Here is a 16,460-nt window from a genome sequence, read left to right on the forward strand (position 1 = left end):
AGGGGTCAAATATACAGTAAAAGGTACATTAGACATTCCTGAGATCATACACAGGCCTACAATATGTAGAACACTACTACAGCACATACTGATAATCGAATTCATCATTGATAAATATAACACTTCAAGTTGATGCAGTACGACCACTAACATTTATGTATTTAACCTGGTTCTAAGCAACACATTTATTGTAGGTCTTTTGAAAGAGCAGTTGCTGGGATGACACTGCCATCTGCAGGATAATTTGATCAATTATTTTAAAAATAAATCTGAACTAAAGGGATATAAAAAAAAAAGTAATTGGAAGAAATGGCACCACACCACCACACACACTCTGAATACACCATCACTGCTATATTTGCAATCAAAAACAGACTTAATTCAATCACAAAAGCTCAAAAATTACATTTTATTTTTTAAAACTGCATGAATACTTTGAAAGTCAAATGAGATTGTATTAACAAGTGATTGCAAACCTCTGTGAACATGAGTAACAAATAGGAAAGAAAGAACAGTCATATAATCAAATTGATAATATGCATATTTAATGATGTATGATATATAAACAATTTTCCAAGAAACATTTTTTATTCCAAGCAATACTTTCCAGTTTAAACACATAATAACCAAATGATACCAAGCAAATTACTAACATGTGCTTTTGCTGAATCATGACCATTGCTTAAAACCCCTGTAATAAAATGTTATGTTGTAGACAACGCTTCATTCTCCCAACACCAGTTTGGGTTAATGTTGTGCAGAATGCTGCAATGACAAAGGAAAGCATGAAGTATTAAGACCAAAGCGAAGGATGTGAAATCTGAGCAACAATCCCATTTCTAATGCAATCATTGCCATTCAAAATGATGGAAAATTGTTTATAAAAAAAGTAACTTGTACAAATGACCCTTTTTAGTACAAAAGCTTGTAAAATGTAGTTGTGGTGCAAATCATTGCAGTGTCTCTTAAAATTGGTGGAAAACATTTGCAATAGTGATGACAGTATGTGCAGACGTGACTTGGGCCAGCTCACCAAAAACAGCCATTTCATTTTTGTAGCAGCTACATTTCCAGTTCAGCATCTAATATTAATCGAATTACTTGAAGAAAAAATAATTAAAACGCATGAACATAACACATAAATAACACTGAAAATATAGCATATAATGGGGGGAGGGAAATAATTTCCCAAACACTAAAAACAAAACAATGTTTAAAAGATGGCAGTAGAAAAATAAAAACGTCCATATCCACCATGATTCCGATATAAACAACATGAAATGAAATCAATTGTGATTTTGCTCATATGTATTTGAAAGTGATTATATGTATTTAGAAACCGAGAAATAATCCAGATATGATAATCATAAAAAGGTTTGGATGCAGTGAGGTATTAGCTCCACATTCCTGTCTTTCACCAATATATTTGATTCAGCCACCGTTCTACTGAAAGAACTTGAGGCCTGCAACAAGGAAGAACTTCTCCAAGAAGATCTCAGAATCAAGGACGGCAATGTGGGCGGCCCGGCCGATCAGGGAATTGGCTGTGTTGGGCAGGGCATGAATGACGTCAAATCGTACTAGATTACAGTCTTTGTTCTGGAGTACTGGCAGCAGCAGATTCTCAATCATCTCAGCATACACAGGACCTGGAATGGACAAGAGTGAAACAAGCTGAAAAGGGCAACACTTGTTGGATCTTTGGCATTGACATTATACAATTTTAGTTTTTGGATTCATGCAGTCGCTCCCATCTTACCTGTTTGTTTGTCCTTTACTGCAGTTTTGCACATTTCTATTCGGGCAGAATGATAGGGGACGTAGCGATCCTGCAGTGATCCCACAAGCACCACATTTTTGAAAAACTGCAAACCTTCAAAAGTAGATAGATAGAAAATAATTATCTCTATGTTTCATTGCTCATTTTATAAATGTCTGTCGAAAAAAAAAAGAAAAGCTAACCAGATTTCTTGCTGAGCTTGTAGAGGAAAGTTTGGCGAGGGTCAGAGTTATCACGGCACGTTAGCTGCAAGAGCGACCCTGACTTTTTCCACTTCTGCATGAACCAAAGGCCTAGGAACAAACGGATGTGAGTGAAATATCTGATACTAATAAGATGTGCCATCTTCAACTATACGTTGTATCTCTTACCTGTATTGACCAGAGCAGAGCTGTTGTACAGTGTGCCCAGGTGAGGTCCAGAGAGGGAGAGGAAGGTGTGCAGCCTGCTCAGGTAACATTTAAACCGAGGCCTGGTCAGCACTGAGCGAACAATGAGGGTCCCCAAGGAATGGCCCACAAAGCTGCAAGTGAAGAATAAGGAATGACCACAACGAAACCAAACAACAATTATATACATATCTGTCACCCTTTCAGAGATTACATTCTATAAAAACAGGATGCTTTGACACAATCCAAGTAAAGTTGGCTTTGAAAGATTAAACTGGTTTCTATGGTAACGAGCACATATTCTTTCAAAGATTTAGTACCTATGTTGTTGAGAACACTTCACTCAAGTAGAAAGCTGACTGCTACTGCATCATGCGGCTACTTAATGAAAAACGTATACTAAGTATTATATATATTTTTTAAGATAACCATGCATTACATTTGGGTAGGACAGAACATTTTACCTTATCTTTGACACTGTGAGGTTGTATATCTGAATGTACTGGACTATTTCATCCAGCAATCGGTCCGTCATTGACTCAAAATCAGCAAAAGTGTCATTCTGTGGAAGTAAAGAGAATTCAATTAAAATAAAAGACAATGTTTTGGGTTGTATTTGGTTCTTTAACATAAAGAACATGCATGCTCTTCCACTCACCTGGTTCCTCTCTGACATCAGGAAGTCGATACGAGCACCAGGCAGTCCAAGCTCCAGGTACGTTTTCACCAGTCTGAGGTCTGCACTGTTACCTGCAGCAAGACAAGGGAGCACAAATACATCAATGTTGTTTTACAAACAACAAGACCCTACTGGACTTTTAGTAATAATAATAATGATTCCTACCGTCGAGGCCATGGACACAGACTATAAGATGAATGCCTTCGTCACAGCTTTCATCTTCCTCCAAGCTAAAGTAGGGCACAGTGGATGCCAGCTCAGGTATTTCACTGTACAAGAAGCCAGGCAGCCTCAGCTGTTTCATTTCTTCCTTGGCCTTAATGAACCTGCATAAAATAAAAAGTCGATAAATATTTATCTATAATGAGCAAGATAGGACAAAATATCAGTATAAAGTACACGATTAAGTGATATGATAAAAAAAGGGATACTCACGCTTTCATCTGTGGTGTGGGTGCACATTCATACCAGTGCAGGCTGGAGGAAGAGGACGTGGAGGGACATGGAGGTCTTGCCAAGCTGTAGCCAACACTGCTGGAGGCTAGGTTGGAGCAGATGGGAGCTTTTGATAAATCTTTTGTTTCATGGGGGTAGCCGATGCCAAGCTGTTCAAACAGAAGACTCGTTTCTGAAGCCGCTGCGTCCCCGACCGCACTTTGCTCCTCATCCACAACACCATTGACAAAAGCATAGCCATCGCCTTCCTCGTAGTAACCGTTCTCAATCATGTCTTGCTCTGGTTCGTCCTCGTCATCCGGGACCGTTGGACCTGCATGGATTCCCAGTGTGATGGCAGATGTTTCTAAAGGGCTGATCTCAGACACATCTGTGCTAGAGCGTGAGCCAAAGTAGTTCTCCACCATCCCACGCTTCACTATGTCAGTGCTGCTGGTGGCAGAGTTACTGGATGGGCAGGTTGTTTGGGGCTCACTACCAGACTCCTTTTGAGCCCCAGAACCAGCTGCTCCCTCAAAGGCAGGCTTTATAAGTTTGGAATCACCTGCAGCCATGTTAGGGGTGCAGGCCACGTCAATGGCAGGTCTGTTACCGTCATCCCCAGAGAAGACTACACTCTGCTCCTGCACCAAAACACTGGACTTACTGCTTCTGACTGCTGCTCCGCTGGAGCCCCGAGAGGAAACTTCGCCCTCATCATCTGAGGGCAAGGAGTTGATGGAAGTGAGAGAGGACTGGACTCCACTGATACCACTGGTATTTTCTGCTGCCACACTGGGCTTTTGCTGGTATTGCTGAACAGGTCGTGGGGCGGGGCTTAGGAGGGTTCTCTCAGACTGAGGGGCAGCCACACCTGATTCAGTGACACATGTCTGATGTCCTGGAACAAGCTGAGTGTCAAAGGAGCTGGGCTCACTTTCAATGCCTGAATCTGAGAAGCGAGACGAGGCATTCGGGGCTCCTACATCTGGCAGCCTGATGCAATCACTCTTCCCCTGTACTGACACCCGACTCGACTGGCTTTGCTGCGCTGCCTCTTTAGCCGGCCTTTCAAACACAGAGTCCACCACAGACGGTTTTGAGTCACAGAGGTCTGTCTGGGTGCTTAGAGTCCCCTCAGTCCGACATGGAAAAATAACTGTTACTTTGTCCCCTCGGTATGGGTCATTGTTACTTGGTTTCACCTCAATTTGCTTAGGCCCAGTAGGCCACTCCGGTTGCTTTTGTTCGACGTGGTCAACTTGTTCATCTTTGTAAAGTGGTTGGTTGCATGTAGCACTAGCCCCAGTACCTGCCTGAGGATTGTTCTGTGCATCCACGTGTGTAGGTTTTTGAAATACACCTTTTTGACAAGCAGCAGTAGTTGTATTGTCATCTGTAACACAATCATCAGCACTGTGAGCTGATGTGGCACCAGAGTCAAAAATTGAACTTGCACTAGTCCTTAAATAACTACTTGTGTCTCTCTGCAAGGTATCTGGTTCCTCTTCTTGGTTTAGGGGAGCTTCCCCTTCTTTGTGCTTTGTGTCACTAAAAGGAGCTTTGAGGTTCTTATAGCCCACCAGCACTACAGTGTCTTTGGAGCCCTGTCTAATCAGCTTCTTAGAGTTCTCAGTCTTTGAATTTTTCTTCAGTTTCACTGACTTGCCTTTGGACTTTGGCGGTGGCTCAAAGCTATCTGGCCAGGTGTTGTCCATAGTGGCACACTGAGCCTCAGGTAATGGGCTGGCTGCTGCGCTACACTCCTTGGAGTTAGGCTTGTCCGTTTTGCTGGACACTGAGCCAGTCCTCGTGTTGTGCACGCCCAGCCAGGGTCCATCGCGATCTGTAGAATCAAACCAGGTTAAACATAAAATAGGTGCAAAAAATGCCATTTGCCATTACCAAATCACAGTACATCTAGTTGTATGTCAATACTGTATTACTAACCTTCAGTGATAGAATCAAGGTATCTATCCTCAAAGATGATCGGCAGAGAGCTTACATCGCCATCAAGGTCTGCACATTCCACTGGAAGCGGAGGAAGAGACAGGAAGTAGCTGGAGCTTTTGATAGCGTTAGTCATCTGCTGGTGACTGTGAGCGCTGATGTAGCAGGGGAGAAAGCTAATTCAATTGGAATCAGGTATGTCCATACTTGACTATAGTATTTCAGACGAATAGCTGCTGGCACAGGCTTGAAAACTGCAACACGACATTTCACAACCAAGACGAACAAGCCCCTGCAACTTACTGTAGTTCCTGATATGCTAGTGCAGATTGTCTTGGATGTTCAAGACAAAAGAAAGCCTCAGCAAACCGCCTTACCTGTACAAAACACATTATAGAGAATACTTTCAATTTCCACAGGTTTGAGTATAGTTTTGGATAATTGATCAGACCAAAAAAAGCTCATTTTAATTCAAAGTTGACAAGTCAAGTTATACCGAGTAGATGGTGTTAGAAGTTGAGACTCACTCTTAGCGTATGGTGCTCCATAGCTAGTAGGGCAGCAACGTGCTCCTGCAGGGACACCACCTCTAGGAATTGTCCCCATAGTGCCATGAGCAGAGAGCAGAGCTGAGCCAGGTTCATATTCACCAGCTCTGCCAGCTCGTCAGGGGACTCGGCTTTCTGCTGAGAGTACAAAGACACCCGTCACCCACCAGAGGGCTGAAGTGAGCATTCTCCCTAACACCAGCACTGAGAACAAGGCCTACAGTTCCATGCATGAGGGCGTTACATATGGTCAAATACAGTGAAGTAGATCCAGACATTTCTTGATCCTCAACTGATTTGTTTGTCACAGACAGTTATTTTTAAAGCATATTAAATGTCCCTCCTAAAGTTAATTGTTACGTGAATCAGACAAACAAAAATAATAGCTTTGCACCTAAACCTTCAAAGAGTAAAGTCAAGTACAGTTACCACAAAGTTTGTACAGGCCAATAGTTTATCCAATTCAATTTGGTTCAAACCAAGTAATTATAAGCTGCATTATAGCCTTAAAAATGTACAAGCTTGTCTTTTTTCCATTCCTGTGTTTTGTTAACCTATGAACATTTGGAAAAGTGCTCTACACTGAAAAGTACAAGAGTCACTTGACCTGCGTAATGTACCGTCATCTACAGAAATTCCTAGCATTCCACTGCGCTGCAGCAACACATTTTGTACACTCGTAAAATTCAGTGAGTCCACTAATATCAACCACTGAGAAGTGGTTATCTCAGCTACTCAATTATGAAATGTTGAAGAGGCTTTGAATTCTACAAATGATAAAGAAACATTTGCTTGTGCTTGTCAATCTGCTCACAAACTCTCTAGCACCGCAGGCGATTTCATGGCATCACTTCTCCAGAATTTCCAGACAACTTTTGTCACCAGGCAACCAGGCTAGTATTACTGCTTGAATCATACTGTATATAAAAACATGACTGCCTACTTCCAAAGAATCTGGAAATATTACTCATTTCCTCCTGTTATTGAGAAACAGTGATTCAATCATATATGTTTCACTTTTGCAACGCCTTCTGAATGGCCCTGTTCCATATTTACCTCCTCCTGCCTTAATAAAATAAAGCAGGCTTTTTGCTTCCTATAAATGTTTTGCATCAGTGCAGACTGAATAATAATAATCAAAGACAGGTCTTACCTTGACTTGTTCACACAACTCGGCTAGACGGGCCTCTAGATCGAGTTGTTCTGTGAGGAGGCAGAAGAACTGCGTTACTGATATTGACTTTTTAATCCATCTATTTAGTGATACAGATTGTTGTTAAAAGAGCCTGGTAAACAGGCAGAAAAAAGAAGTGGTGTTAGACAGCACTGGTGTTTGAAATTGAAACTTCTACAAAGCCCCTGTGGTAGGAGACACTTTGACCAAAGCCTATTCAAAAGATGGAAAGACAGATCAATATATATTGTAAGATAAAGATGGCATAACAGCATTTTAGGAATACTGCTCTGGAAAGTGTGACACAAGGAGAACATGGTGTTTTGTACAAGAAGGAAATTGAAGGAAAAAAGAGAGAAAGGCTGACTTGAGGTACTGTAAGGGTGTGGACATACCTATGTAGACGTGCCTTTGACTTCGAGGATAGGGTCTTCTGAGAACTCGCTCATATAGGACTTGCATGCTGGGCTTGGCTAGTAAGATTGCACATATAGGCATATTAAACCTCTTTATTATTTGGTTGTCTCAGATGGGTTAATATCTGTCCTCTAATTGTTACAAAAAAGATTTGCTTTTATGAGCTTCAGTTTACTGGTTAACAGACGTATCTTTTGTATTAATATGAGTGCAAGTATGATTTAGTAAATATAATGAATACGCACATTTGGCAGGTTAAAGGTCGGGTGGTCTGTTTAGAATATGTCAATGTGTAGGGATCAGGTGAAATGATATGAGAACTCAACAAACTTGGAATATAAAACACACACTGACGCTGGAAAGACAAAACAATGACAATTCATCCACAGAAACAAAAACAAATAATCAGAGAGTATTACACTGTACATTACTAGCTTATGCTCTGTTCTTGTGAGTACAAATGATAATAATTATAATAAAGAGTGTGCAGGGACATATTTGAACGAGTTTGGCATTTAGGATTCTATCATTTACAACGTCTCGTAACCCCACACACACAGTGTTTGCTTACCTAGTTCCATACGATGGGAGGAGGGCAGGTCCTTGGTGATAGAGGTGAAGTAATCAAAGAGGCCCTGGTAGGCGAGCAGGAGATTGGAGCAGAGGTCGTGGTGCAGACTGAAGGCATGCTGCAGACAGTTGTCAGACACCAGGAACGTCCTGCCCTATGGGATCATGGGAAAACAGAGAATAAGGTACAGGTTATACAATTCTGTAAGCAATATTTAGCTGAAAATGTGCAGCAATTGTAGTGAACGTTTGGTTTGTAGCCACTGCCAGGAGAGAAGACAAACTCAGACATGGCAACACAATCTGGTAAACTGTAGATCATTTTAAATTATATTTTAAATGATTGTCATGTATTGACATCAGATAAATACATTATAATGCTGGAAACATGATTCTTGATGAATTCTACACTGGACTATATTGTAGTAGCATAACCATAGAATCATTCAATAGAGGACATGGTTCAAAGATGTATCGCATCAATCACAATAGCCCCGTGAATCACAACTGATTCGTCTGCTTGTTACTTCCAGACATTTATTTTGTCTTTGTGGCAATGCTTTGTAGCACAGATAACTTTAGTGAAATGTATATTTGTCTATGTGTTGCTGTTGTTCCCAAGCTTGCTATTATGGTTGCACCGGGGACATATCCCCCTGTCTGTCGGAATGACTCCGCTACACTCACATCTCAGAGGCAGCTTTAGCCGGCCACCTTTTCTCTGTCAGGAGAGGCCAATTACTCGCCAAATGTGACAGTGGTCTGAGAGTTCATCTCCCTGCACTTCAAATGCACTGAGTGTAACACAGTGTACTACCTGAGGCCAAAAACCTGTCGAATCAAAGTCCACAGCCATGTCTGTGTATCATCAAAGCCTGTCTTACTGGCAGGAAGCTAAAACCTGCTTATTTTTATCCTTTCAGCTTCATTCCTCCCTCATAAGAGGAAAACAGCCCAATTTCTACAGCATATATGGAGTATTATTAGGTTTATGACAACCATTTACTTCTTATCAAGTGCTTAATTTAGTCCTTTGTGATACAGCAAACCAAAAAAGATAAGAGGAGGCATTTGTTACACTTCCATGACAGCTCAGAGGTTTAGTTGCATATATTATTTTCATATACATAGTAATGGCTATAAATGAGGTCCACTTACATCTGCTGATACTTGCTTGACGTAACTGCTGCCGAACACCACGTTCTCCAGAGGCTGGATGACTGAGTCTTTGCTCTGTGGGGGAGCGTTGCGGTTCAGCCATGTGGTTTTCACTGGACGAGGCAAACTAGATAAACACACAAAGGAAATCCAACTTAGCTTATCTGTCTAAGAATGTAATGGGACACTTCCTATCAGGTTTCTCCTACCTCTAAATCCCTGCTGTACATGAATGTCAAGTTACATTCAAAGATAAGTTGAGAACTTTTACTGTAATTTAAAAATGTTTTGTGTGAAGTATAGGTTTTTGTTTTAATTGACCACAAACAATATTCGTAAGTAACGTAGAGATTTATTTGAGATTTACCACTTCCGTGAATGTAAAACTGTTGGTGTCTTTCACGTGTAAGGTAGCAGGCTGACCTGATAAGGGGCTGATGTAGTGCCACTAGGGAGGCATGGATGGCGACAGACACGACAGACAGGTGGAAGTAGTCAAACATGACATTGACATGTTGGTGGATGCCTCGCTGAAGGCTAAAGTGCAAACGAAGGGTGCGGCCACTGATATTCTGTAGAGAGCTAGGATCATCTGGCCTGGTGAAATGAAATAAGGAAACAGAAAGTACAATATTAGCGTCTCATTGGTATAAAATGATGGAAATATTAAAAGTACATGGAGTTCAAATGTTGCAACACCTACGTGTAATCACCATCTGTGAAATATAAATCCAAGGAGAGCTGGAAATCGATGTCATTGAGGGTCTCTCCCACCTGAGAGTTTTGAGAAACAGTCACATTTAGAGCCAGGGTGTGAAGGAAGCCCATCTGCAAGATCTGTTCCGTTCAAGGTTTTTTGATTTATGGCATCAGCTCTAATAACCCTTTTACATTTAGAAGTGTTCGGTTATTATACTCTGTTGTGTTGAACGCACACCACACCACAAGTTAAAACACACCCACGTTCCCTGGAATACTAGTGGAACTTCTGCATTCCTTAAACAATGCTTAACGCTTCATCCTAACGCTAAACTGCTTAGGAATGATACAAAAAAAAGTCCCTCTCTCTGCATTTCAGTGACATTCTGCAGGTGCATCCTGCTTCTCATGTACGCCATTTGGTTGGGGACAGCAACTGTATTCAATGGGAGTTAAAAAAAGATTGGCCCAATTTTCTTGCAACAAAAAGTTCCGCACCAGCTCATTTCATTTTACACAAGGAGGACACAATAGGAAAGCTGTCAAATGAACCCACATATATTGGATTGGCTTTTCATGTTCTTCCATTTTTAAAAGTGCATCATAAAGAAAAATGTACGATGCAGACACATTCATTTAGGATTTGGGCTAGGGGCAAATATACAAATATCCTAAGAAAAGCATCTCTCTCTTGAACTTGCCTTCTTCTCATCAAGCAGCATCATCACTTTGAAGATGAGGACATCGTTGACCACAACCTCTTCATTCTTGTAAAGGATTTGGAAGGTTTTGCTGTAGATGACATCATCTTGGACTGAAGCAGGAAATGCCAAATCAGAGCCTAGACAAAGACATTAGTGTTAGCTGTGGATGTGCATTTAGGAAAATAAGAATTAAATGGTGTAAATAGTTTACCTCTGCTTTAAAAATGTTCTGTATACACTTTAGAAACACATCATCTGGTGCTGTGACAAGGCACAGCATATTTAATGGGTCAGGAGTTCTTACACAAATACAGATGGATTTTATAAATCTAAATAGGTATTGATATTTGAATAGGGCCAGAATTGATCTGATATATCCAAGTCTGCATGAAAGTTCAGTTCAGTTCTGTTTCACAGTCCAATATCTTGAGCAAGGTTTTCAAAGTAATACAAATGGGAAACAAAACATTTAAGAATTAAAATTCCATCCCATAATCCTGTTTATTTATGAAACAAAGAATGTAGTGCTTTGTGCAAAAATGAGCAGTGCAGGTCTCTCACCAAGGGGGGTGAGGCGTATGCACTAAGCCTTAGAGAAATACAGCACGGACAAGAACAAGGAGTGGCCTGTGGGATAAGCCAGTGCTCCACCACTTCCTGCTAACTACACAAGTGAACCAAATCTGAAATAATAACAACTATTTTCCATGAAACAGCGCTTAAATATGAGAACTGAGATTAAAATAAGCTGAAAGTATTAGAAAGAAAAGAGGCAGTGCATTACTTACATACTGAAAGTTAGCAAAATATAACAGAATAGTTATATTGGAGATTTGAGGGGAAAGTGTGCAGGCTTATGGCTGACCAATTGATGCATTGGGGTATCTAAAAGAAAAGATTATATTATGCTAATCTTTAAAATAGCATTACCTCCTGGGTGAAGCAGACTGGTCTCAATTTTGTGTGGAACCCTGGGTGGCACCTTCAGGCCGGCACGGATCTGGTAGAACCTGAAAATGCAGACAAATGTTGTATTAGCATGTATTAACACACCGCAAAGTTTAGCCACAAGTGCCTCTACTTGTAAAATGACACTATACCGCTCATGGATTATTAATGAGCGCTTTCTTTTGCAGTCACTCATGTAGTAAACCTGAGCTCTTAAAACACTGCTGAGTCCGGAGCATAGAGCGGGAGTTTTATCGCAGAAAAGTGGGGTATCATTACACTGCCGTAGAAAATAGTAAAACCAGCGTTAAAGACTACTACAGTTAGAGCTGTGCTGTTTAAACAACGACTCATTATTCCTTTTTAGTTCAAAATAAAACCTTGCAATTCTGCTTTTGTCGTTGTTTCAATATTAATTTGTTTTATTTTCTTTATTATTGTTTTATTTGACAAAATACTAAAAACATTATGCTAAATTAGGCTTCCTAACAAACAGTTTCATGTTTGATTGAAGCAGAGATAGTTAAATCATCTTATTAACCCTGCAGCACAACGGTGATAAAGATACACATTCAAATGTAGTGAGTCATAAAAGAGAGGCTCCTTGAAAACCTGCGGAACACTTTAGTGCAGCTTTGACACATTTGAAAAACACTGCAATGAAAACCTCTACCCTTGGATCTTCACCTTGGATATTTACTCGGATGTATAAGAGAACCAACCCTCGTCTTCACAGAGAAGAAGGCCAACAAACACAGTTTAGCATATTCTATTCAGGCCTTAGAAAGAGTATTTTCTCCTCCAGCTCAAAGTCTAAACAAGATGGTCCCCAGTTGGCTAGAACAATCACAGAACCAAACCATACTTTTTAAAGTCCATTCAAAGCAAAGGATTCCATCACATCCGAGTTTTTAATAAGTGAGGTAAACTTGTTAGTAACATATGATTGGAAAAAACGTTCCTTTGCTAAAGCATTACTGAATAGCCACCTGCTGGGAACACATAGGCAAGAAGGAGCCGAATATAAGGTAGGTCGAGACACTTCTCACCCTCTTTGGAACAGGTCCACGTTGTAGAACTTGTGGAGCTCCACAGAGAACTCCACTGTGGCCTGGACTTCAGTCATCTTGGTCTCTACAGGCAGAGGGGCCTAACATCATCTGGGATACACCGGTAGGCCTAAGGATGCAAACAATATAAAGAAATCATTAGAAGAATACCCAAAGTCAAAGACTATGTAAGACTTCGGTGATGGTTAAGGTTTAATAGTTTATTATGACATGAGGTCTTCATTTGGCATAGGTGGTATTTATTCCTCTGGGCCTAATTGATCTGACCATTATAACATGACAGTGGAACACATTGCGTGTCCTTAAAGACAGTATCAAAAATAAACATAGCACCCTGTTATTTATTGCAAACATCTTTAGCTCAAGACTTATTTAAGTATTCAAGAAAAAAGGTTGTGTTTGTGGCTGTGTTGGGGTCTAATAAAACTGTGAAAAAACAACAACAAATCACACAGATGGTCCCTAAATAAGTAATGTATGAAATGAATAAATCATCCACTGGGAGATAGCAGGTCACTGTCTTCATGCCAGTGAAAACCAATATGAGACACAGACCGCCAGCATGAATGGTTGACACAGAGTCCTTAAGCAGAACAAAGAGTGCCAGGTCATTTTAATATCTAAATGTGCATCCCTTCCTGGAAGAAGTGATCTGTAAAAGCTTTCGGTTTAACACTAAATTAAAGTGAAGGACACTAGTATGTGTGTCCTCCTACTGCTAAATGTGTCTACGTGTGAATTGTAATGTCTCTGACGCATTTATGTTTTAACCATTAATAATCTATACTAAGACCGTGACATAACCCCTTTACATTTTTTATAGAAATTGAAACAAATTATTTGTTTGACAGACAATTTAGCAACTCAATAATAGGTCCAAGCAGATAACCAAAACTATCTTAATTGCAATTCTTCAAATACAATATTCCAACGACAGTAAGGATAATATTTTTAAAGGCAAAATATGTTTGAAATGACCATTTTAAAGTAATGCTTCAGAGCAGTCCTTGCCTTCACATCATATTCTACATACTTTAAACTAATGGCAATAAAGTTGGTCAGAAATAAATAATCAAGCAGCCATTCACAATGTTTACTAAGATATATTATTCATAATAGCAAAACACTAAAAGCTGCTTTTCTTTAGTCTTCTTTAACTGCAATGTGCACAATAATAGCATGGTTAGTGATAGAGAAAAGGGCATTCATTAACATGTCCCACAAGTTGTCTAATGCAGACATATGTATATGTTTATAATATAAAAAGGAGCAAATTAACATTAAGGTCAACATTAAAGATTGTTGATCCAGTGAATGTCCGATATGTAGTTCAGTGTTGGTCAGAGCAACTGGTTTAGTCTTAGAACACACTGTGAAGATGTAACTCTACACTCATGTTAAGCCTAATAATAATGGACTATTTAAAAAGGTGGAAAAAGGCAGACTATAAACCAACAGACAATGGGGTGTTCCGCTGAAACGTTTGTTCATAAACTTAGATTTAATACAAAAAAGTATTTAATATGCAAAACGCCATAACCAAAAAAAAAAAAATGCGACATTCCCCAGAAATAAGGCTATTAGTAATAAGGAAGTGTAACCGTCACTTAACACATTTCAAGTCGACAGCCAACATCGGATAAAGTACACTAAAACATCCATCGTCAGTCTTATTGCAATGTTATTGACCTGGCCTTAACATAAATCGACAGATAATGTTCTTCTTTAAAAGGGGGAACCTTTACCCCAGCAGCTAAACCCCAAAACGGATACAGACCAGTTCAAAAACAGCTGTTATACTTATGACTGAGCGACATGGTTTTGGTGCTGGGGTGGTAAAGGTCCCTGGCTAGTGGGCAACATCTCGGCAAGGGTATCTTTTGGGTTACAGGTGGTAAGCTACCAAAAGAGCATTATGCCAATGGCCCAACAAAAGGTCACTGACGGTCCGAAAAAAGACACTTTAACAGACCAACGAGAAGAACTATCACTTGATAGCCATTTAGCTAACGGTAACAGTTAGCGGTACGTTAGCCACCCCTCTAGCAGTTGTCCCTGGGTCTAACATTAGCCGCAGAGGCAAGCTAACGCTACTTACCATTGCGTTGGCAGGCTAACATTAGCTAGCTAACCAACGTTAGCTCCAGTTTCAGTCCTCTCGTCGTCCTTTCACGGTGAGTTGCTGACAGAAAACACCACAGTATGCTGACTATTCCACTTCCTAGGCTGCTAGCATGACGAAAGGAACGCCCTTAAAATAATACAAAAAGTTGACTGGCCATGTATTTCTGTGAGCAGTGCTGTCTGTTAGCCCAAGAGCTAAGTAACTGTGCTCAATCTGAAGAGCTGACAGCAAGCGTAGCTCCACCTGCGCGTTTACGAACATTCAACTGCGCGTTACTGCACACTCTACATGCGCAGTTGACGCACATGCAATATTGATACATGTAAATGGGCATCGATACATGGTTTAATAACGATAATTATATTCCAATAATAACAACAACAATTACATAATATTTTTACTATTATTATTCGTGATTAAAATAGTGTCTTTAAAATAGGAATCCCGAACCCAATAAAATACCCAATATTAGCGGTGTGTGTGTCTGCCCAAGGACAATTTAAGGTAAAACCTAATAGAGGTGTCATACATAATAACCTAATAAAAGTAAATGTAACAACTACTACAGTGCAACAAAACAGGAAGATTAAATGTGGTCTCTTAAACATAAGATCTCTAGCATCTAAAGCAATATTGGTAAATGATTTAATATCAGATTATAATATTGATATATGCTGTCTCACTGAAACTTGGTTGAGACATGAAGAATATGTCAGCATAAATGAGGCCACTCCACCCAGCCATGTCAACACTCATATTGCTCGAGGCACGGGCCGAGGAGGTGGAGTTGCAGCAATCTTTGACTCAAGTTTACTTATCAATACTAAACCAAAATGTAATTATACCTCTTTTGAAAGCCTCGTTTTTAGTCTTACGCATCCGACCTGGAAAACTTTGCAGCCAATCTTATTTGTTACAGTGTATCGTGCACCAGGTCCTTATTCAGAATTCTTATCAGAATTCTCTGAGTTTTTATCAACTTTGGTTCTTAAAACAGACAAAGTAATTATCGTAGGTGACTTTAATATTCATGTTGACGATGATAAAAATAGCCTTACTGTTGCATTTAACTCTATATTAGATTCTGTTGGTTTCTGTCAGAGTGTAAATAAACCAACCCACTGTTATAATCACACTCTCGACCTTGTTCTGACTTATGGTATTGAAATTGAGCAACTATTAGTCGAACCGCATAATCCTGCTTTATCCGACCATTTCTTAGTAACTTTTGAAGTACTGTTACTAGACTACAAAGCATTAGTCAAAAGCTCTTGCAGCAGAAACCTATCTGTTAGTGCTATAGCCACATTTAAGGAAGAGATTCAACCAATACTTAACTCGATAGCATGTCTGCATGTAGGGGAGGAAACTTATACAAAATGTACACCACCCCAAATTGATCATGTTGTTGATAGTGCTATAGATGCGCTGCGAATAAAATTAGATTCTGTTGCTCCTTTGAAAAAGAAGAAAATAAAACAACATAGATTAGCTCCATGGCATAATGCCGAAACCCGCAAAATAAAGCAAAAGTCTAGACAACTTGAAAGGATATGGCGTTCCACTAAACTTGAAGAATCTCGTTTAATTTGGCATATTACTCTCAATGAATATAAGAAAGCACTGCGTAAAGCGAGAGCAGCCTACTACTCTTCATTAATAGATGAGAATAAGAATAATGCAAGATTTCTTTTCAGCACTGTAGCCAGGCTGACAGAGAGCCACAGCTCGATTGAGCCTTCTATTCCCTTAGCACTCAGTAGTAATGATTTTATGTGCTTTTTTAACGATAAAATTGTTACTCTTAGAAACAA

At 39.9% G+C, this 16,460-nt stretch overlaps 1 protein-coding gene across 4 annotated transcripts; it reads right to left on the reverse strand.

Moving 5' to 3' along the window:
• Positions 1–390: 390 nt before the first annotated feature.
• On the reverse strand, positions 391–14,987 carry fam135a (family with sequence similarity 135 member A). 4 transcript variants are annotated; one of them, XM_034100376.2, is made up of 21 exons: positions 14,620–14,987; positions 12,501–12,630; positions 11,434–11,513; positions 10,501–10,640; positions 9,804–9,874; positions 9,524–9,697; positions 9,101–9,227; positions 7,944–8,097; positions 7,351–7,428; positions 6,935–6,984; positions 5,761–5,916; positions 5,537–5,610; positions 5,234–5,388; positions 3,284–5,129; positions 3,014–3,174; positions 2,828–2,919; positions 2,634–2,731; positions 2,152–2,303; positions 1,963–2,073; positions 1,760–1,873; positions 391–1,649 (listed from the first exon to the last, which is right to left on the reverse strand). In XM_034100376.2, the coding sequence occupies exons 2-21, from the start codon at positions 12,575–12,577 to the stop codon at positions 1,444–1,446; spliced, it is 4,116 nt and encodes a 1,371-aa protein (XP_033956267.1). In that variant the 5' UTR covers positions 12,578–12,630; positions 14,620–14,987; the 3' UTR covers positions 391–1,443. The 4 variants fall into 4 exon arrangements, with proteins under 4 accessions (XP_033956267.1, XP_033956266.1, XP_033956269.1 ...); XM_034100375.2 differs by having other exon boundaries at positions 5,761–5,919; XM_034100378.1 differs by lacking the exon at positions 7,351–7,428.
• Between the last annotated feature and the right edge of the window lie 1,473 nt (positions 14,988–16,460).

The sequence above is a fragment of the Pseudochaenichthys georgianus genome, chromosome 15 (assembly GCF_902827115.2).
Source record: "Pseudochaenichthys georgianus chromosome 15, fPseGeo1.2, whole genome shotgun sequence".
Lineage (NCBI taxonomy): Eukaryota > Metazoa > Chordata > Actinopteri > Perciformes > Channichthyidae > Pseudochaenichthys > Pseudochaenichthys georgianus.

Coding starts and splice junctions, on each gene's coding strand:
- fam135a (XM_034100375.2), bottom strand. CDS start 12,577: ATGACTGAAGTCCAGGCCACAGTGGAGTTCTCTGTGGAGCTCCACAAG. Junction 5,611..5,760: donor TGGAGCACCATACGCTAAGA/GTGAGTCTCAAC, acceptor TGTTTTGTACAG/GTAAGGCGGTTTGCTGAGGC. Junction 1,650..1,759: donor AGTAAAGGACAAACAAACAG/GTAAGATGGGAG, acceptor TGTCCATTCCAG/GTCCTGTGTATGCTGAGATG.